This window comes from Cygnus atratus, chromosome 8 (genome assembly GCF_013377495.2).
Source record: "Cygnus atratus isolate AKBS03 ecotype Queensland, Australia chromosome 8, CAtr_DNAZoo_HiC_assembly, whole genome shotgun sequence".
Classification (NCBI taxonomy): domain Eukaryota; kingdom Metazoa; phylum Chordata; class Aves; order Anseriformes; family Anatidae; genus Cygnus; species Cygnus atratus.
Window position 1 is genome coordinate 9,546,027 of NC_066369.1, and position 22,755 is coordinate 9,568,781.

Sequence of the window (22,755 nt, forward strand, 5' to 3'; positions counted from 1 at the left end):
AGGCTGGCACAGGCTGAAGTGAAGTTCTCAGCTAGGCCTTTGTGTTTCAGCACCTCCAAGCTGAAAATCCGAAGCCTTACTTCTGATTTATCATAGGATATCCTCATCTTCTCTTTACAAAACCTTCTTTTCTTCCCCAAGTGTTTTTTTCCTCAATGTGTGATTTAATTTGCACAAGGCTCCTTCTTTTTCTGACTATTGATCTTGGCTCCTTACTGTTTAAAATAAAACAAATCCTTCCTAAGCATGTTCTGACAACTCAACTTTTGTCTGAGTTTTCCTTCCAGATGCAATTTCCTGTTTAATTTCCTGACCGTTTCTTATTTAGTGAACGAAAAGCTATAAATTGCAAGATTGCTTCAGATAACTTCCTCTAACTTTAGCTGAACCGTTAACCTCTTGCGGGGGGGAATCCACTTGCAGGGGGAAATCCAGCAAAAGAGCATAAAACTTTTCTAAAAAATCCTGAAATGTCTGGGTAGCCAAAAACTCTTCAACTCACATTAAAGGGGAAAGAGCTGTGCGAGAAGTGGGATTGGAATAATTGTCCTTGCAAAACCAAACAGGAGAAATGCTGCTTCCAGCAGGGCTGCTGACTGCTCTTTCATCACCTGATAAATGCTGTGAGAAACATATTTTTTTTTGTGGGAGCTCCTGAGAGATGTCACCTCTGGCACAGGGCACCAGGGGTATTGGTGGCATTTGTGCTGTGTTCCTGTGCAATCCCAAATGTGCACCCCAGCAACTCGTCGTGCACGCTTGCCAGTTTCCTCTCCTGTACCTGTCCTGTGCATTACTTAAAGCCCGCAGCATGCCACGGTGTACTGCTGGGCTGCCAGACTCCTGGATGTGAGATAGCGGTCACAGTGACCCCCTGATAAATGGCATATACAGTAGGGTAGGGTCACTGGAAGGCTTGCTCTGCACAGTGCCTCGTTACATTTGCTTAATGCGGGACGGCACCAAGCCCCAGAACAGGCGCATTGCTGGAAATCACTTGTTTCAGTTCCCCAGCCCCTGCCCCTTCCATGGGGACTCTGCCCATCCACTGTGACACTTTCCAAAGTCAGCACTGCAATTTTTTTTTGGGCCTGATGTTGTTTCTGAACGCTGCTGCGCTGCCCGGGGCTCTCATCCTATCCTGGGGCTGCTGAAGGCTGGTGCTGGCCAAGCATAACATCATCGCCAACTTGCTGCTGTGCTGGGTCATGTCTCAGCACTCCCTGTCCTGCCGCGGTCTCCAGCAGGGGGATTTGAGGCCAGTGGCTTCCTGAGGAGGTCCTGTTTCATCCTAAGGGATCCCGTGTTTGTGCCAGTGCCCTGAGATGGGGCAACGAGCCGTTCCCTCTGAACACAAACCTGTCCCCAAAGCCAGGTCTGTCCCCAGGCAGCCTGTGACATCAGCACGCTCTTGTCCCTGGGTAATTGCCTGTCTGCTTCGTGGGGCAGTGGTGACCCTCGCCTGGGTGTGCGACCACACTGCGGGGGAGGCAGGCAGCTCTCCCCGCAGGCAGGGGGGACGGCAAACAGCAGTGTCTGGCAGGGACTGCGTGACCCAGTGTGGGAGCGTGGCTGCTTTCATCTCCAGCCAGCCGGCGCCGATCGAGAGCCTTGACATCTGGCACGGGTAGACCAGGCATGGTCCCACGGCTCCCAGAGCCCTAGTGGATGCACGCTTGGGGCAGGAGACAGGCAGAGGTAATGCCAGTGGTCACCTCCTGCACTCTCCCAAATCCCAGCCCAGATTGTTGAGGCAGTTGAGTGAGCAGCATGACACCTCCCAGGCTCCTACCACTGCCCTGGCACTGTCCCAGCTGTGGCACAACCAAAACCAGGTCCTTGGCCCTCACGGGCTGGGGTGACCCCCCAGTGCAGAGGCCAATGCCCCATGCCAGCTGTGCTGTCACAAAGCCCCCATGCCACGGCAGCTGGAGCTACCCCCAGCATTGCTCCCTGTCGGCTGTGCCCTCCTGCAAAGAGAGAAACCGAATCTTGCCACAGAAACTGAGAAACAGCAAAACTTCTCTTTGGAGGTGTAAACCTGTTTTTTTGGCTCTATTTCTGGGAGGACAGCGTGGGCTGAAGCTGCCCACGAGGTGCTGAGGGGCTGGGGGAGCAGCCCCTCATGCAAATTGAGGCCAAAGCAGGGCAAAGAGGCAGGTGCGTGATGTGGCAGGGTGGCACATCTGTCACCTCGTCAACACAAAACCAAAACTGCAGGCACCCTAGGCTGGGGGCTGGCAGGGCCTGGGGCAGCCATCCCCTGTAGCTTTGTACTGGTGGCACAAGGAGCACACCAAGTGTACGCCAGATGAGGAGCAAGGGACAAGAAGGGCTGTTAAAGTGCCTGTTTTGTTGAGGACAAAAATCCCCTGGCACAGCACAGGGACTGGGCCGAGCTGGTAGCACCATGCTCACAATGGTGCAAGCACCCAGGTCATGCAAAGGGCACCACCGTAGGCTCAGCTGCTTCCTTTCCCATCTTGCCAAGCACTAAAATAAACCAAATTCCCACCTGGCTCCATCCCCTCCGCTCTCTGGCAGATATTTAAAGACAGGGAGGCAGATGACCGGGGGCCTGCGGGCCATTCCCAGGGAATCGCATGCTCCAGGGCAACCCTGCAAGGGCAGGAACAAACAAAACCTACATCAATGGTTTGCCTCTGCAGTCAAGAAAAAAATGTTACACAGGTGGGGTTCACCCAGGCCCTGGCCCCTTTCAGCTCCCCTGCAGTGACAGAGTACAAACAGAGGAAAGCACTGCCACTGGTCCGAGCTTGGCTCTCCCCCTGGTTAGCACAAGGGATCAGCAGCATCAGTGGAAGGGGGGAGTCCGTGGGGCAGGGCTCTAGGGATGGGCTCAGCAGTCAGCTGCCAGCTCTGTGAGCACACACGGCATGCACCACCATGGACACCAGGTTCCTTTTCTCTACCCTGGGACAACTGCTTTAAAGTCGCATTTCTGCAACAGCCCCCTGTACGTTTCCTATAAAAGCTGACCTGTTTGTGTACTCTGTTTCATCCAGTCCTCCGTCCCACCCCCCCAGCCTATTTCTGGTTTTCTTTGCACTTATGCAGCCAAAGAACAAAAATTTCTCCTGGGCAGACAGTAAAAACCTCGCTGGGTAACACCTCGTCCCTTCATGCCGCTCACGCTGTGTGCCAGAGCCAGGGGAGGAAGCGGCTGCTGGACGAGGCTGGGGCCAGCAACCATCGCCCTCACTGCAAGCACCCCCAAACACTCTGTGCCTGCTTTTGTCCCCCAAGGGGGTGATTTTTCAGCGAGTTTTGCCACCTACAGCTCTTCAAGTGTTTCCACTGACTGCGGCAGATCTGGGTCAGCACCTCACATCCCATCCCCAGGCTTCAAATTTGAGGCAAAACAATGAGGAATGCAGTCAGAAGCTATCTGATAAAAGCTCCATTTAGGAGTCCCAGCCCTGCTCTGCTTGGTGTTGGGAACCTGAGACCCTCTCTTGCTCCCAAACCTCCAGCTTTTTTCATCCCCAGCTTCAGTGACAACCCACCTGTATGTTCCTCAGACAGGCTGCAGCTGTGTCCCAAAGCCTGGTTTCCTCTCTGTGCGCTAAGGATGTGCCACGTACGGTGTGGGTTGAGCTGAGGTTACCTGGGCAGCTGAAATTTGGCCTTGTCCCACCTTGGAGAGCCTGGCCTGCAGCTGGCAGAGTGCATTCTTGACATCGTTGTTGGCTGCAGTTTCCTAGGGACATTAAAAAAAAAATTTAAAAAAAAAAAAAGAAAAAGAAAAACACACCTTCACTGGTGACCTGCACAGAGATCCCCTACAAGACAGGATCACATTGATCCCTGCCCTTGAGCTGGACGGGGACCCCAGCAGGGCCACCTTCTCCCTGGGACAAGGATGTGGACCTGGATCCTGGCTCGTACACAGTAAGGGAGATGATCAGGAGAGCTGGGCTGGGTCTGTGTGCACTTTTTATGAACTGCAAGCACAGGAGAACCTGCACGGAGGTGGTCAGCAGCCCACTGCTGCAGGGAGAGCCTGGGCAACCAGCTCCATGTGCCCCAGCATCCTCCCATGGGGCTCACAGCCACTAGTGCCTGCTCTGCAGGCAGCTTTGTGGCTGCAGGGCTGCTCAGAGCCTAAGGGCTGGCGTTGTCCCACTCCTCACTGGGGACTTAAATCCTTAAATAGGTGATTGCAGGAGAGCAGCCGCAGCAAATGCTGTGGGGCCTTGTAAGGCAGGAGCCAGTCTCTGGTCATGGAAGAATTCAGCAGCTGGAGCTGCGTCAACCTCCCCCTGAAAACATTCCTGCAAAGGGAGGTTTCAGCTCCAGGGTCAAAGGGAAAAGCTCAAGGATCAGTTGTCAGAGGAGTGAAGCCTGGGCGCGTGTAGCTGCACTTGCAGGCGGCCCTGCCGGTCCTGCCGCCCCCACACCTAGCAAAACCTGCCTATGGATGGGCCCTGCTCCGCAGCAGCAGCTCGGGATGGCAGGAAGGGCTAAGTGTGTGCTGTGAGGTGACCTGCCCTGCTCCTGGTGGCCTTTGGACTCAGCACAGGTGGGATAATGGGGCAAAACCTGACCTGAGGGATGCAGAGATGCCCAGGATCCCCGCTTGTCCCTGCAGCCTCAGGAATGCTTGGCCCCCAAGCACGGGGGCTACACCACAAATGCCAGTTCCTACCCGATCGTCCCGTTCTGGGAACACGCAGACACACTTCAAGGCAGCCCCTGAGACCAGTGCCTTCAATACTTTGATATTCAGATTTCTCCGGCGGAGGCCTAGATCAGTCACAGCTATTTAAATCCCAGCCTGTCACCTTTTCCAGCATTGCTTCCAAGCAGCTTTAGCAGCATATTACGGTGCTGGGAGCTCTGCAGAAACTAAGTATGTCTGCAGCGGGATCACTTGTGCAACGCCACAGCCATTCCTGTGGTCTCAAAGCGGAGCTGAAACGCAGGCTGGGGGGCACTGGGGAAGTGGTCTGGCTTCTTCCCCCTGAGCTGGGGTTTATGCAACACAAACCCTGAATGCTCCACACAGTGAACTGTCAGGCAGAAGGGGATTGCATGAGCGAGTATTTTCCTGTATGATGGAGGGCTGACCCAGTCGGTGGTCCACACAGCCCTCCTTGCAGCTGGCGAGGGAGATCTTGTTGCACAGAGTTCAGAGTGGGAATTGAGGCACTCACAAAGGGGTTCACATCCTTGACCCTAGCCACTGCTCAGGGTGTGACGGGAATGTCCCTCTCCCAGCTGCTCTGACACCCCTGCCAAGACGCCCCGCTGGCCACGTCTCCCCGGCAGGGCCAAGGGGTGACTCCATGGCACACACGCTCCCCTCCGACCAGCGGGGACAGGCGGTGACGTGGCCGGTCCCGTGGCATGTCACGCAGGCACAGGTGAGTCATTCCCTCGCAGGCAAAGTCTGGGCCACCTGGATGTGCTGAGCTGCCCTTCAGACTTGGGCGGTTCGCAGCGCAGCGGAGCACACGTGGTGCTGTCCTGAGGGACACGGAGCCTCCATTCTGAAGTCCACAGACGGATCTCAGTGCGTCATGGCAGCACGGGGTGCCCCAGTGTCCCCAAAGCATTGCGGTTGCTCACAGGAACCCCAGGAGAACACAAACCAAAGCGGGGTGGCTAGACGAGCAGTGTCGGAGCAGGGGTGGGTTGGTAGGGGGTCCCATCACTCCCTTCCCACCGCGCTGGGAACACCCAAACGCTTTCTGTGTTTCAATTAAGAGCAGCGCTAGTGCCTGCTTCTCTGTCACGGGCAGCGAGCCGAATTCGGGAGATCTTTAATCATTTAATCATCGATTAGCAGTGTAATTATCGTCCCCTTCAGCCAGGCGATGTACGGAGGGGGGCTCCGTGCAGTGCCGGGCCTCCCCTTCTCCCTCAGCCCGCTGAGGGGAGCCGGGAGCTCCGCAGGGCCGGGCTCCCACCGCCAGATGGCGGCTGCGGGCTCCCCGGCGTCCCTTGCGCCCGGCTGGGCCCGGCTGAGGCGGAGGCAGCCGGGTCAGGGCCGCGGAGCTCGGGGCTGAGGGGCCGGGACCGGGGCCGGGGAGCGCCGGGGCCGGGGAGCGCCGGGGCTGGGGCCGGGGCGCTCCCGCGCTCCTTCCCCGCGACCGGGGGGGCTCTGAGGGGTCCCTGCTGCCGCTGTGGGCAGCCCCCCGCTTCTTGTCCCTGCCTGGGGGGGCTGCAGGGGGAGGTGGGTGCTGCCGGAGCCCTGTGGCGGTGGCAGACCCCAGAGGGGGTCTCGCAGCGCGGTGAACCCGCAGCTTGCTCCTTCCCGGCACCTCAGCCCCACGGCCGCGGGATGGTGTGTGCGCAGGTGGAGACGAGCCCCAGGCGGTGCTGGCAGAAGGTGCTGTACGAGCGGCAGCCCTTCCCGGATAACTACGTGGACCAGCGGTTCCTGGAGGAGCTGCGGAAGAACGTCCATGCCCGCCAGTACCAGTACTGGGCCGTGGTCTTCGAGTCAGGGGCCGTGGTGCAGCAGCTCTGCAGCGTCTGTGTTTTCGTCGTCACCTGGTGGTACATGGACGCCGGGGTGCTGAGCCCGCAGGGGCTTTTTGGGGCTGCCCTGGCCTCTTCCCTGCTCGGCTATGTACTCTTCGATGCCATCGATGCCGGGGCTGGGCGGCGAGAGAGCAGGCGGACGCGGTGGGCAGACCTGAAGAGCACGCTGGTGTTCATCGCCTTCACCTACGGCTTCTCCCCGGTGCTGAAGACGCTGACGGAGTCCATCAGCACGGACACTATCTACGCCATGTCGGTCTTCATGCTCCTCGGCCACCTCATCTTCTTTGACTACGGCGCAAACGCTGCCATCGTGTCCAGCACACTGTCCCTTAACATGGCCATCTTTGCCTCGGTGTGCCTGGCCTCGCGCCTGCCTCGCTCCCTCCACGCCTTCGTCATGGTCACCTTTGCCATGCAGATCTTCGCCCTCTGGCCCATGCTGCAGAAGAAGCTGAAGGCCCGGACACCCTGGTGCTATGTGGCAGTGACCGTGCTCTTCGCACTGGCGGCACTGGCAGGGCTGGCGAGCGTCTCCAGTGTGGGTGCTGTGCTCTTTGCCTCACTGCTGCTGTCCATCTCCTGCCTCTGCCCTTACTGCCTCATCCGGCTTCAGCAGCTCAAGGACAACATCCACGGGCCGTGGGACGAGGCTGAAATCAAGGAGGACCTTTCCAGGTTCCTCATGTAGGCCTGGCCGGGGGGGAGAGGGGCTCTGTGCTGCGAGCAGTGCAGAGGGACTTTTCTGGGGGGATGCCCAGCCCAATAAAACCTCTCGCACAGCAGCGGGGACTGTGTTTGTGTATGCTCTATAACAACCCTGGAGTGGGGTGGTGCCTGGCAGACCCAAAGTGGTATTTTTGTCCAGCCCTGGCCACCGAGCCAGAGGGATGGAGCAGAATCCTCCTGCTGCACAGCAGAGGGATGAGGCCCCAGCACAGCACAGACCCTGTAGGTGCACCCACCAGGCACCCAGCCCAGCCCCAGGGTGCTGCAGCGGTGACAGGGCCCAGCCCGGTCCTGTCCAGCACTATCTGTCCAGCGTCCGTCTGTCCAGCTCTGCACGTACCGCAACAGAGGGCGCTCCTGGCAAACAAGTTGGGCTGGAGGCCAGTCCGGGACGAGCCAGGCCTGCTGTGCTGTTGAGTTGTTTTCCAGCACGTACAAGAGGCAGGTGGTCCAGCAGGGCATGGACTTGGGCACAGGAGAAGCGCCCTGGGCTTCCTGGTCTCACTGCAGCTTTCCTGTGCTGGTGGGAGGCACCACAAGAGCACAGGGGATGCCTGCAGCCCCTTGCACCCACACACCCACACCTGCACACATAGTCACACCGCCACGTGTGTCTGAGACCACCAGCAGCTCTGCAGACCATGGGACCTGCAGCAGCTGAGGCTGACAGCTCTCATTCCTGCAGTGTTTCGCCCTAGCATTAGGAAGCACCGCTCCTTTCAATGTAAAGGCCAGTCAGACCCCTCCTACCCTGGAAGCAGTACAAGGAGATGCTTAAACCATCCTGACAAGTTCTCCTGTAAGATGCAGCAGCACCAGCTCTGCACACACACTCTGGGATGGTGAAAGATGACAAGGGCAGGGCACCCCACTGCTGTAGAAGTGTGAGTTCCTGCTCGATTAAACCCACTGAGTGTGAAGGGGTTTGCAGGCAAATGGCTCACATGGAGCACTGGCGTCTTCCCAGCGAGCAGGCGCTGGCTCCTTGTGCTTCCTAGGAAATGAGAACCCACTGCAGAGCCTCCAACACCTCCAGCGCTTTGTTATGACATTTGCCAAGTTTTAAATGTTGCTGTTTGTTGTCATGGTGACAACTACATCTCATTTTGTTTTTAATTAAAGAAAACCTGCAGAGGTTTAGAGTATGTGCTCCAGGCTCGCAGGGAGCGCTGAGTAGCCAGATGCTCACAATCAAGATGACATTCTTCAGCTCTTCAGAAAGAAAATCATTTCTTCACAAGGAGGTTCCCAAAAAAGCCAGGCAGCTGCCAGTGACCAGGATGCCCCATCCTGTGTCAGGCTAATGCCATTGCAATGCTGCCACCCCAAGCAGATCCACAGAGTCCATCGGTAGGGCAAGACTTCAGTGGGATTGGTGCAAATTTAAGAAGTTAAAAAATTGTCAAAGAAGGGAATCGAATCTAGCCTGCCTGGCTCCTGCAGTTAATTCCTGTCTTGGTAGGGGCTGTGCTAGCAGCAGCCAGGTTTACTTGAAGGTGCTGCTGCACAAACACACCACTGTCCCCAAACTGTTATTAACTGCAGTCATAAATCTCCGTGGTTATCAATTGCTGGTGCATCTCAGGTGTAGCACAGGCCTGACTCCATTTTGAATATGCAATATCCAGGATAATGGAGACAAACTGGTTTGTGTGTGTGGGGGGGTTTCCATCATTAGGCACAGCACGTGGGGCTGGGGAGGCAGCTGTCCCTCACCGCCAGCTCAAGGTGGTTGCAGGGATCCAATGGTTCATTAGGCTAATGCAAACGGGGCAAGGTAGCCTTGGGGTTTTTGTTTTGAGGCTGGATTTAAGGCTACAAGAAAGCATAATTTCTGCCAGACCCATTCACCCAAAGTGAAATGTTTCCTAAAAAATACTGCGCTCAAATTCAGACTCTCAAAAACAGCTCTGGGTTAGGAAAAGTGCAAATATCAGTTCCTAAGGTATGATTCCAGGTGGCAATGTGCACAGAGTAACAGGGCTCTGGGCAATAAGGGAGCTAGAAACAAGGACTAGCAGAGAATCTGTGGCTCTGTGTTGCTCCCCCAGCAAAGCTTCATCTCAGACCCTGAGGAGGACTTGGGATGATTCGGAGTCCGTGCTCTTACCTTCACTGGAGCTCTCTGCTTGTCTGGAGCTGCTCGGTGCACAGCAGTACAGCCCTGCACTGGGATGTTTGGGTCACCTGCTTTGCTGGGGAATGGCCAAGTCCAGGAGGAGGGTGGAACCCATCCAGGAGGATGGGTTCCCAGCGGGGTGGCCTCAAGCCGATGGAGACCTATTGGGCAAGTTGAGGCTAGCCGTGGCATGTGGTGGCTGTGCCACAATCACATCAACCCCAACGAGAACCCAGTGGGTCACTATACACAGATCCCTGGGCTTTGAGTGATCCAACAGGCCATCTCTGCCTGGCTCCAGCCAGGATGAAGGATTCATCCTGCTCAGCTGGCTGCAGGCAGCTTCATCTCCACACACAGCCACAAGCCTCTCTGCTCTGCCCTGCTGCTTCCTTTCAGTGCTTCGTTAGCCTGCACACTCTGCAGCACTGCTGGAATAAATGGCCATAATGAGTATGTCTTTATGCCTGTGGTCAGAATATGCCCTACAGAACAGAACTTAGCCATAACTGTGTTCAACTCAGCTGTACACCTGGATGCCCTTTGAGCATTTGCTACCTGAGCCTCGTTCTGAGGCTTCGCTGGTGCCCACAATGAGACCAAGCAAAGAAATAGGTCCTTTGTAGTTTGCGTGTAACTGAATCATCATCGACCACCTCTAAAGAATTAAACATTAATTTGTGTTACAAAAGTGCAGTTCCTCTCTTTCTAGTTGTCATTCCCAAGTCCCACTGAGATACAGTGCTTCAGTGGGACGTTTTCTTTTGATTTGAATCTGGCCCAAATGCAAGTAATTGTACGCTGGCTGGGGCTAAGCCGTGCTCCTGGGGGAGTTGCTGCCACGTGCCGTCTGGAATCTCCATCTACAGAGCGTGCAGCAGGGAAAGGCAAGCGTCAGCCACCCACAGCAGCCACAGCGGGCTGGCAGGGGCCTCCATCCCTCCTGCACATGGGAGACCGGCGTCTGGGAAGCCTGGAAACAGTGAAGCTTTAGTCTTTGAAGGTAAGACCTTTTTATCTCTTCAATTCCCACAGTAATCGCTAGGCTTTTCTCTGCACGTCACATAGCTTTGTGCCACGAGAGGCAACAGCAACAGTCGGAGTGATCAGGAAACCAAAACAAGATTTTGGTCTGAAATCATCCACTGAGCAGCAGCCTGGGATGCATAATGTCACCGGCTGGGGTGCAGCACCGCCCCCCTTCTCCACCTACCCACAGAACATATGCCATTGCCGGATGGAAATGGCACAGACAAGGTTAAACGGCTTCTTCAGAGAGTCACCCCATGAGCTGAAGCCAAAGCATGTGCCAAGGTTTCCCAGCACAAAGGCCCTTATGTTCACCAATACCTTCTACTATTTAGGAGATTTTAGGAATAGCTACCTGAAAACCATGAAGTTCAGTCCTATCTCGCAACAACATTTTTATCAAATACTTCTGAAAAAGATAAAACATTTTGCTGAAAGATTTAACATTATAACATGTCCCCCAGAAGAAGTTTGTGCCTTACATCCTAATGCACTGAGGTTGGCTGGCAGACAGGAGGGCAGTAGCAGTTTTTGAGGTGCAGTAGCTAAGGCCATAGAAGTAAAATATCAGCCACCTTTTGTCTGTTGTTGCTTCCTCTCTCAGTACCACATCATACCATAGAGGGAAAGCAGCAAGAGCTGCCCTAGTGCAGAACAGATTCTTGAACAACCTGAAAAAAAAAAAAAAAGTAGCTTTTAAAATTCAGCCTGGTCCCCTTATCTCTTACCTCAGAGGTGAAACGAAGCCAGAACCTCCTGCCTCCTGCAGAGCCAGCTGGGTACAACTATCATCTCTTCTGCAGTCCTGAAAATGCACAATTCCTGAATGCTGATTTTTATTTATTTATTTTTAATTTTTTTTGCCTGTCTCTGAGAGCAGTGAGTTCCACTGCTGAGAGATGCAGCAAAGTAAGCCAGCCCAAGCTCACTTCTCGTCCCAACATTTGGAATGGTTACGTTCACAAGACCATTAGGATCCTCTACCTCCCCCTTTTCCCAGAGTGCTGGGAAGCATACTGCCCAACACTATTCTCTTTCCAGCTCCTGCAATTCCAGGTTTAGTACATACAGTTCAAAAGTCTATCAAGAATTATTATTTATCTCCCTAAGAGTTACTGTACTTGGCATTTCTGTGTTTTCCCTGCTTTCTGCTAATACCTTTGTTGTTTCTTCTGTTGTATTCTATCGGAAGACAAAGCCTAAGTGAGGTGGAAACAAAAAACTGTACAAGTTTGCAGCACTCTGGGCTTGCACTCCCCTATCACTTGAGCAAACTCAGAGGCTGGCATTTACCAGCATGTGCAGGTGGGGCAGCAGGCCCCTGGATAGAGAAGATGTCAGCAGGGTCCTAAATCAGCTGCAAGAACTGCCCCAACTCAGTGAAGCTTTGTCAAACCTGGCTTATTTATCTTACCTGGTCTGCTTATCTTTCAGTCGGACGCTAGAGGGACAGAAATACTTGGAATCCCAGAGGTAGCTACTTGCAGCTATTTGAGCTTTGATGCTCCAACGAGGTCAGCTTGCAGAGAATTCAGAGGTTTAGCTTGAAAAAAAGTGGTGAGAACAGCTGTGATGTGTCTATAATTGTGCAGATTCATCGGCAGAGAGACTGCTGCAATCTTCAACTTTCCACTCAGCACACAGCCAGGTGCTGCTGCGGGTGCGTTAAGCATCTGTTAGGAGCCTTTTGCAATCTCTGTTGTTCAAGACGTTGACAATTCTTCTTCCTGCTAATACTAAGCCAAACGTATTTACACTGAGCAGTCCTGGTGGCTAGTGAATTCAGAAATGGGGGTGGAATCCCAGCAGTACATCCCTCCCTCCAACACCTCGGAGGGTGGGAGTCTCCACAGAGCCCAGGCAATTGCTTTCGAGGAGCGTTAATGGCTCCATTTGAGAAACAGTAGGTAAATCCTTCAATAGAAAACCAGCACACATTCATTTTGCAGCCAGAATTTTATTTTCTTTATATCCAGGCTTATCATTGACATCTGAAAATAAAATATTTCATTTACAAATAGACTAGTGCAAATTAAAGATAATTTTGGAGAAAAGACGACAGACTGCACATAACAAAAAAAAGATGTGTGTGTGTTAGGACGATCTTCCTGGAACAGCTGGAGGAGGTCGCCTAGGAAAAAGACAAAAAATAACCCAAAATTCAAGGGGAGGGGGAGATTTAAAACAGAAGGTCGAGATACAAGAGAATGACTCGTATACAAATTTATCTTAACAAAATGGGTTAAGAAAAAAAGGCACAGAACATGCACAGTGAGGAAAAGAGCAAGAAGGAGATTAGAATCAGCTGGCTATCAGCACAGCCTCTGCTTTCGTCCTCACCATTTCCCACCTGACACACTGGCACCAGAGAGCTAGGACAACCCCATCATAAGTGTGAAGGTTGCTGCTCAGAGGCTTTCTCCTTTTCTTGCAGGAAATAATATCCTCCTAGAAGAGCTTTTGTCTAGCCAGCCTTAAAATCTACACCACTACCTGCTGCAAACGCTGCTCTTGGAATAGAGCTTTTTCAAATGAGACTGATGAAATCAGGAGCGAGCAAACAAGATGTGTCTATGAGCTGGACTGGGGTATCTGAAGGGAACCTTGCTGGGGAAGGCTAAAAGCTTGGGTGACAGCAGCGTAATGAATGTACTGCCAAAACCTGCAGGAGAGACCCTTGGCAGTGGATGGCTTGGTGCCCCGGCTGGAGAAGCGCGGCTGCTGACCCCGTTATTCAGCACACAGCACTGGTGCGCTGCTGGCCAGCACTCCTGGAAACAACTCTCAGAGGGACAGGTAACGTACTCCAGGCAGATGGACATGTGTGTGTCATGCTGCTGTTTGCTGAGGGAGACTGCGCAGACTGCCTCGGGGACATCCATTAAAGGCTATTAAAAAAAAAAATGTCCCCAAGTGTTACAGCAAACTTGCTGTGAACACAAATGGGGACGTTTGCTTGTTCCACCTTTTGTTCCCATTTTCCTCAAACCTAAGGACCAGCACAGTGCCTGCTGCTTGTTGGGAAATGCCCCCTGCTGCTGTGCTGTACTCATGCCGTGCAGACCAGCTCCTCCGAGCACCCATTCCAATTACTTGGCTCGTACCAATCTGAAGGAGGAACTGAGTAATCAAGGCATTCTGAGGCAGCTGCGTGTTCATACACAACTGCTTTAGGGGAAATCCCTTCCAAGCAGAACACGTACACAGGCACAGTTTTACTTCACTCCTGAGGACTCAGCCTGGCCCTGTGCTCAGCTCTCAGGCTCCCCTCAAATATGCTTCTCCCAGCAATGAAAGCAATACCAGGTTCTGCTTGAAAAATATTCACTCAGCAAAACACCTCCGAAGCATCCAAGCCCCTAGCAGGGCAGAAGGCTGAATGCTTCCCGTAGGCTACTTCTCTCTCGTCTCCCCTTTCCCTAACACTTGGAGTGATCTGAACTGCAACACACCTCTCCGGTAAATCCTCGCTGCAGACCCAACCGAGGTGAAGAGCAGGCTGAGATTACGGTGCAAGACTGGAGCCCACTCATGCGCATCCAGAAAGTAATAATAAAAGCCCAGCAGGAGTTACAGTTTATTTCAGGTTCAGAAATGCAGCATAACATGTTTACAGCAGGTGTATGCGATGCTCAGTAATGACCATGGTTTCGGGAATCGACTCACTGTGCTCAAAGGTCAACACCAGGAACCATTTACAGACTACAAAACCAAAGGCAGATGTTTTGGCTCATGTGAAACAGGGCATTAACATACAGAGCAAAATTGGGAAAGAAATTAAGCGCTTGCTTCTTACAAAAAGAAGTCATTGTTTACACCATCCTGGAAAAGTAAAGAGACAGGAAGTAAAGCAAACGGCCGGCAAGATGGGACAAATCATATATCAAGCAAGAGTGGAGGACTGTCTGGACGGGAGGAGCCATCGGTATCAGCTCGCCTGCAGACAAAGCAAGAGGAAAGACAGGCAGAGTAATGTTCATTTACACAAGGGAGCTGTTCTGCTAGAGCCCAGGGAGGAGGTTCAATGCCACCGCGGGAGGACGTGTGCCACAAGCATCCCAAAAAGTCCATGTCTCTCCAGTGCCACATGTGCAAAATAGGTCTGCTTTCAATTCAGGAGGTTTGGACTATTTTAAGACAGAAAGACAGAACTAGCCAGTAATCTCCATAGGATGTACACACGTTGTTTAGTGTATTTGTCTGCGATACAGAGTATAATATTTTCTACGTTATGCTTTAATATGAAGTGTTGTAACCTCTAATGCGTCTCCTTTAATATAATAATCTATTTTTATGAGGCTTACTCAAAGTGCAACAAGATCAGCAATAAAATAAACACACGTTACCTATGTACATAAGCCTTTTCTTTGAACATACAATCATTTTAACGTAACACAAGATCCCCTGACATCAAAGGCCAAGAACTATTTACGGCACGAGCAAGCTCCTCAGCTGCTGGTCAGCTATGACAAGGAAAGGTGGAACATGTTCTCCAGGCAGAAACTCAGGCTTAGCCTACGTGCAATACTAGATAAACACCATCCTTAAACCTAGCTGCCTACATCATGCGGCTCACGTAAGCTCAAAAAAACTGCTGTTGCTTAACGGGAGTCTCTACTGCTCCTTGGTAACCTTCTGAGCTTTGCCGGAGGGGATCAAATGAAGGGAGAGTAACCTGTGCTTCTCCGACCCAGGAGCTCAGGCTCAGCTCACCCTGGGGAAGGGTGTCTGCAGAGGGGACAGCGGCCAGTCTCAGCCAGCCAGTCCCCCTAGCAGATCCCTTAAGGTACTGGTGAGCCTGTTCTGACCTTCAGGTGTGGAGTGAGCTGATGACAAGTTGCTCCTCTGAGAACAAGGGATGGGAGAGAGATGGCTCACCAGAATCATCCATCCCAGGCACTGTACAGCATGAGGAAAGGGGTCAAGGCTAGGAGCAGAGTATTTATTCAGTTGGAAGTGGCAATTTCTTGTGAAGCACTTAGCATTTTTCCTAGAAACAATTCTATGTAGTTTATTCTAAAAAACATATATGCAAGAAGAGGTAAAATCATCAAATTCTGGATCTGTGCTAACGGTTAATTATTAGTCTACACATCTAAAAGCATTGCATTTTAATAGCAGGTCCAGATTTAGGTGTGATGGAGATGCAGAGAAAGGGAGGGCCATGCAGCTACCCACTGCGTCCCACAACCTCAAAACCGAGCGCAGAACCAGATGGTGCTCACACCAGGGCCACGGGTGCCTCACTGCTGCCTCCTCTTTCTCTCCTCAATCTACTCCTGGGAGCTTCATTTACAATTCAGGATTGCTGCTGAGAAATACAATTTCCTGTGGGGCAGAGTTAAGGATAGTGCTGACCTGTGCTAGCTACTTCCTTTGTGCTTGACAGAAACAGTCATTAAATTCAGAAGTCTCAGGTACAGAGGATTTAAATACATGCTTTTAGGCCAAGAGCTTTATCATCTAATTAAGCTCCTACCTTACCAGCATTCCCAGGCAGTTACGCCGGTCTGAATCACCACTTCTGGAGGCAACTCAGCAAAATGCTTAGGGTAAGGTGGGATAAACCCAGACTATAGGCTTGCAGCATCACTGAACAAATACCAACATCTGGGGGTAAAGTGACCTTCTGTGGCCAAGGTGGAAGAGGCGCTAAGCTTGACTTTCTGTCAGAAGGCAGCTGCCAGTCAGTAATAGAGCTCTGACAAACTATACACAGATTTGCTGGCTAGGCAACAAAACGGTCTACTATAGGTATTTATAAAAATACACCTGATAGATGGACCACATATAACAGCAGAGTACCATGCAGCAGAAAGCTGTAGACCAAGAAACATGATCAAAATATGTTTTGGGTAGTTTTTTTGGTAGTAAAACCCAGTAACATGCAGTTGGATTTACAGCCTTTTCACCCTTGAAAGCTGATTCTGTGCACCTGATTCTGAAGCTGTAGGCCTGTTCTCCAAACACATAGCAGCCATTTAAGGATTTTTCTGAGATCACCGAGGTGCCGGTGCTCTGACAAATTCCATTTCCCCCGTGCTTCAGATGTTGACCTCTAGACTCCCCATGTGTGTGTTGTAAGTACGAGGTTTACAGGAAATTAAAGTTAGGCTAACATACAAATCATGATGCTTTCCCAAACTTGTCTCTCTTATGCAAGCAGAAACATTATTTGCTTCAGCGGCGAACGCAACTTATTTAATCAGCAGCCTGGGAATATTTAACAGCAAAAAGCCCCATTGGCTGTGGCTCTTTGACTGGATTCTTCCTAACCACGGAGCTACAGCACACTGGAGCCCTAAATGCAGCCTCCATAAATGAATTTATTGGACTGATTATAGTGGGGGCCTTCGAAACCACCGACTGCTTTGCCTATGGATCTGTAACCATAATTGTAATAACAGCAATTAATATCTCCTGAAATTAATCTCTAGTTTAATTCTGTCAACTCAAGAAGTTTTAAACTACACGGGTAGTGCTGACCGTAAGTGTTCAAAGTGAAGTAATGCAGAGGTAAGAGAACAGGTTTTTATAACACATTAATACAGAACGCGTAAAGCAACAGGTAGAGAGGACCTCTGAAGGTGAACGTCTGCTAAAATAGTACACTGCCAGCATGCACAGCTGAGCACTTCTCAGTACCTGGTTGGATAAAGTGACTCCTAATCTGAAGCGTGCGGGATGTCAAGAGATGCAAAGGGAAAATCTTTTTTTTGGAGGACATACTGGAAATTTATCGACTGGTTTGAGCAAATACCTCAAAACCAAACTGGATCCTTGCAAAGCTCAGATGCAAATCTAGACCATATCTCCAAATTGGCTCACGCAGTGGGCAGAGGAGTGGTAACCTATTTACAGCTGTGCATACCTGTATGCATATATGTGTATACATATATGTACATATATCTACCTCCGCTCTGTTTCACAAAATGGCCAGACAATGCTCAGTTCCCTGGATCCTGCCATGCAATATATATACACACACTACACGCACTCACCTATGCACAAACCTTCCTATGAGTTCAGTGGGAGGACTAAGGTGAGTAAGCACTACCGGAGGACAAACTGAGCCAGCACACACCAGTCTGTCACGTACTGGCTCTTCAAACCACCCTTCTCCCATCCTTGCTGCTAGTGAGACAGCTCCACACCTTGCAGGCTGGGGCACTGCAGCCCGGTCCTTACTAATCACCCAACCTCTAAGTATCAGTCATCCATGAGGAAGAAAACAAAACACATTGTCCCATACACACCCTTCCAGTTTAACAACATTCCTTATAAATTAGGCTTCAGAGAAGAAGAAATTATGGGAGAAGCAGCCTTCCAGCAAGTTTCTTGCAAAAGAGGCATGGAGGTGTGGGGCCTTCAGAAGAGCTTGATAAGAAACCGCATTGGTTTTCTTTGCTCAGTTCAGCCATCAAAAAAGAAGGTGAGCACAACCGTAAAATGCCAAATGACAGAAAACCTGGAAGGTAGAAATAAAAAGCAAGGTTCCTCGCAGAAAAGAGAAAAGAAGATGCAGCTCAAATCAACACGTGCACAAACACATACAAACTCACGCCTTCCTTTGAGCGTACAGGATTGTGAGCATGGCTGCCTGAGCAAACACGTGTGTCAGTAAGTTAGCTAACATCAGCTATTGTGAAAGGAAAAGTCAAGACAGCACAGACCTTCCCAAAACATTTAAGACCTCATAAACAAAGCAGAATGGACAGAGTATATCAGTAAAATTGGTTACTTGCCTATAGATGTCCATACATGCGACTATACATTGGTTATTGCAACAGTTATCAAGCAATTTGCTTCCACATATTTGGTTAACAAGGAATGGCATGCCAGAAACTTCGTTTAGTCTAACAGGGATGAATCTAACGGACGAATTACAGTGGGCCGAGTAGGTGAAGGGGGTGGTCTTCGACTGGAGAGAAAGAGAAAAGAAACAATAAGCACAAACACTGAGAACGAGCCCTGCACCATTTGCTGTCGCTATGTGAACACGCACATGCACCTAAATACAACAATCTCATTTCCACATGCACTGAAGCACGACAGTTCTAAGCATGCCCGAAAAGGAGGACAGTAAAGAGTGCCACACTCATACCTCAGTTCTCTCATGTATTCGACAGTCCACAGTCTGCTTAACCTCTGAACAGTTACCCTCTTATGCCAGGGGAAGCACCAGGGGATGATCATTATTCCTGTTTTCTGATCCTGCCGATCCTCACAGCCAGGCTGCTCTCTTACCTAGCTATTCAGCACCATCCAGCAGCATCCTGTTGCTATTTGTTCCGTTCCTTCTCTTTCACAGCGTTTTTCCTCCCCATTTTCTTTAAGTGGAAGTACAACTGCTCTCTCTATTCCTCAATCCAGCCTCGATCATCACAATATAAAGCTGAGCTCATGGTCCGAACAAGGTGGGGAGTCAAGGGCTCTTCGCTTCTAATCCAGCTTTGGCAGACTTCATTAACGACCTGGACGAACCAGAGCCTTCCCTTCCTCTGTCCTCTACCTGTGAAATTAGGAACTGTCCCCGTCTCTGAAGAAGATTACAAAGAAAATGTCTCATTTGGTTAAAACTAAATAGAAGATGAAAAGAATGCAACGATGTGTTAATCTCCTTTGAACTGGAACATAATATATGAGACAAATTTACACTTGACCAAAAAAAAATTGTTTGGCTTGAATTGCATCTTGTATGACAATATTCTCTTTTGGTGAAGAAATGAGAATTTTAATCCCTAACATGCAACAAACAGAAAATATGCCAACTGAAGCGTTCAAGTAAATCAACAAGCTAAAAAAAAATAGGCAAAATATAATTTCTTCATGGTGTATTTTTCTTACAGAAAAAATGTTACTGTGTTAACTATTGTTTCTTGTGTTGCTCCAGTGTAGGTCTTCTGGACCCATTTCCAAAATTTGTAGTTTCATAAAGAACCACTTCTAAGGCTTTGCATTTCTGCTGGGTTGCATTAAATTATTCCTTTGTTGAAATGCCTCACATTGCATTGTTTAGCGCTTACTGAAAACATCATATCATGTGTATACAATTTACAAACAAGGGAAAATGCATACAGCTGTCTTCATATCAAATTTAAAAGATACAGGCCCAAGCACGCATTTTAATATGAGGTTGAATGCAGCACAATAAATTCAAATAATGTGATTTAGTCAAATTGGTATTTAGCATGGCTGGATCAGAAACTGGAGAGCGCAGGGGGAGGATATCCTGGATTTAATCACTCCAACCAAACCTGAACCGAAATCAGGTCTGAGCCCTGTTCCCTCCTTGAACCAAAGCTGCCATTGCACCCTGACTGCTATTTTGAATTTTCATTCAAGCCAGAACCGAGCAGAAAACTACCCCAGCCAGCTCCGGGCTCCTGCTGCAGACTGCCACGTGAAGGAGCAGCCGTGGCTCCCGAGGGGCCCCTCTGCCACAGGCGCTGTGAGGGTCTGCTGTGCAGTGCCCTGCGCGCAGCTCTGCCAGCAATGAGTCCCTCGGTTCACACCACAAAGACCTCCTGGTGGAAATGCACATAAGTTTCTGGGCCCCTCTGCATCTATATGTTTGTGTGCGCCTCTCCCCGGGTACGGGCACGGATGCCCGTGAGGCACGGGCAGATCCCTTAGCTCCAGTCCCTCTCCTCTGCCCCCTGATGGGGCTACCTTGCTCCCAGGGCAGTGCTGTTGCTCAGGGTTTCGTGCCAGCCCCTTAAACCTACGCACCACGGCTGGGGGAACAGGATCTGCATCTCAGAAGTTAGAGGCACCCTCCTGAGGAGTGCTAGATGTTTCAGAAAAGGGGAGGCTTGAGAAACCTGCAAAAGCACCATTCACCTCCAGTCCTACAGCCGATGGTCTCCTGGGCAGTCTTGGGGTCACGCAGCACGATGGGCCATGCTCCTTGGTCCCTGGGCAGAGCCCAGCACAGAGAGTCAGCTCAGGAAGAGATCTTGGCTTCGTTTGCCACCGGCACACAGTAACAAAGGCACGAGCTGAAGCTCATCAAGTCAAAAAGTGAGGGAAAGGACAAGCCCAGAAATTGCCTGTCTCTGGATTTCCCTGCCAGGGTGACAAGTCAATACATGACCATTTTATACTGCGAGCAGGATTCAGACCCTTTCTTCCCCCCTCTACCAGGAACCTCAGGGTCAGGAGGAGTGCTGAAGGATCACATCGGAGCGCTGGCTGGATGTGCTGGCCAGGATGGAGCTCTGCAGGGACCAGGCACCCAAACTGCCACCCCGGGATAACACAGCAGGCACCTCCGAAAAGCACAGGTCCGTGGAAACCTGGCGTGACTTCAGCGTGACCGCTTTCTGAGCATGGAGTTGAGCAAAGGTTACATAAATGCACGCTGCCAGCCCCTCCAAATGGCAGCTGTGCAGCGGAGGCAGGCAGGAGGAGCAGCAGAGGGAGCTGCAGCCTGCGTGTGGACGCGCAGCTGGGGCAGCCGCAGCAAAACAACCTCCCCCAGGTCCGGGCTGAGCTGCCATGGCAGTGAGGAAATATATGACTAAGCCCAATTAAATGTTTAGTCTGGGGCCAAAAGATGATACCCGGAGAGACAGCACGGAGAGCATTTTCTCTGCGATATCGGAGTGATTCCATCAGTTGCACCGAGCTGCTCCCAGCCTGCAAACGGCTGCTCCAGATTCATAGAAAGCTCCTTCTTATAAAAATGGCACTGCTGCAGCAATTCTAGTTATTGTCTCAAACGTTTTCATTGTGTTTTCAAGTTTTGGGGGCGAGTCCCACTGCCTGGCCCCTTTAACAGTCTGCTGATTTTTTTTTTTTTTTTTTTTTTTGAAAAAAGGAAACTCTGTTTGTAAAAGTTAGTGCTAAAGGGGCAGGGGATCATAGGTCCCCAGGGTTGAGTAAACGAGTCTGCAGAAAGAATCAGTCCTTCTAACTAGTGCACATTAAGCAGACATAAAGAATTTACCAATGAAAATTGTGGACTGAGTATGTATTTAATAACTCCCTCATGTTGCTGCAGAGACTCCTCCTTTGAAGAGCTCAGTGGGGTTTTGAACAGAGGATAACTCTTGCCCCCATGCCCAAACTTTTTTAAAAGGAAAAGTTTTACATTTATTTTTAACGTAAGCAGCACACACCATTTTTCCAGTTTTAAAAGAACTCCTAAAACCTTTAGCTAAGCAAATGCGGAGCAAAAGAAACTAAATAAAGCAAGTCTAGACTTAAAATTCGATCAGAAACATATGGGAGCTCTTCTAGCGTTTGCCTTTTGAGAAGTGCTATCACTCCCCACACAGAGTCCACAAAATATGCTTTCAGTAAAGCATGGCTGTAATTACCATGGGAGGCCCCGCTCTAAGAAGATGGCTTCTCTCCTCGGAGCACGGCTAGCATACTTCTAAATAAAAGGCTTTCCTTTCCACTTACATTTTACATTCTTGTTTGCTTGTGACCACCAGAGAACACTCGCGGAAGGCATGCACATAACTGGATTTTATGATACATTCCTATAGATCTGAGGGTGTAAACAAAAGTCTATTATTCTCTCCCTTTTCCATGATCTTGGTTTCCCTATAACACAGGCCCCTCGCAGTACCCTGCTACGTGATGTTTGTCGTCTTTGCAGAATCTAACAAGAAAAGAGTTTTTAAAAATCTTTAAAATAGTTTTAAAAAAATCTCCAAACGGCTTTAAGTCGGACTGCAGGCAAATTTTAAAGTAGGTGACGCTAAAACTCTGGATGTGAGGCATACCAGAAGAGGATAAAAGAGTGGCTTACTTCAGGTGAGGAATAAATATCAATTCTTACTTGGGTGATTATTTAGAGAGACTAGGTAGCCTGATTCCCAGGCTTGTCCTTGAAATAGTTATAGTGCCCCTAACTCATTTGATTTTGATATGATTTTCCCTGTTTTACTAAGATTCTGAAATACCCACACAACTTAGGAACTGCTTTTCCCAGTTCTTCTACCAACCTATCTATCTTTACACGTCACCTCTTGACCTTCACCAGCTTCTGGATTTGCAGAAAATCCAAACCAAAAACAAAACTACTGGAGCCATGAGGGGTGAAGAACAGAGGCAAGACATGGTTTGCAGACCTGATTAGCCCATGTACAGTCTACGCGTGCTTAAAACTCTTCCTGACCTACAGCAAATGCAGAGTGGCTGCGGTGGAGACTCCAGGACATCAGCTCTGGAGAAGAGATCTTGAGCAAGAGTGGGAAAACCATCAGGAGGAAAGGCACTTGATACTAGTGACAGGTCATGAGAAAATAGGAAAAGCAGAAAAAGGAGAACATTAGGAGCAGTACAGCAGGAATCACGGACAAGAATTGGGAGGAGGAGATGATTAGGGGAGAAATGAGAAACAGCCCTCAGTA

General features: G+C 50.4%; 2 protein-coding genes across 4 annotated transcripts in view; one reads left to right on the top strand and one right to left on the bottom strand.

Annotated features, from left to right (window-relative positions):
• Positions 1–5,982: 5,982 nt before the first annotated feature.
• PIGC (phosphatidylinositol glycan anchor biosynthesis class C) lies at positions 5,983–7,295 on the top strand. Its single transcript, XM_035537660.2, has one exon. The coding sequence runs from the start codon at positions 6,308–6,310 to the stop codon at positions 7,199–7,201; it is 894 nt and encodes a 297-aa protein (XP_035393553.1). The 5' UTR covers positions 5,983–6,307; the 3' UTR covers positions 7,202–7,295.
• Positions 7,296–12,525: 5,230 nt separating this feature from the next.
• The window catches only part of DNM3 (dynamin 3), a 178,607-nt gene continuing 168,377 nt past the window's right edge, over positions 12,526–22,755 (bottom strand). For 2 of the 3 annotated variants that reach the window (XM_035537314.1, XM_035537315.1), the window contains one exon: positions 18,154–18,308. In XM_035537314.1, coding sequence (XP_035393207.1) covers positions 18,239–18,308 — 70 coding nt within the window. In that variant the 3' untranslated portion in view covers positions 18,154–18,238. Of the gene's footprint in view, positions 14,325–18,153; positions 18,309–22,755 lie in introns of those variants that run through there. The other variant, XM_050712395.1, reaches the window with a different exon arrangement.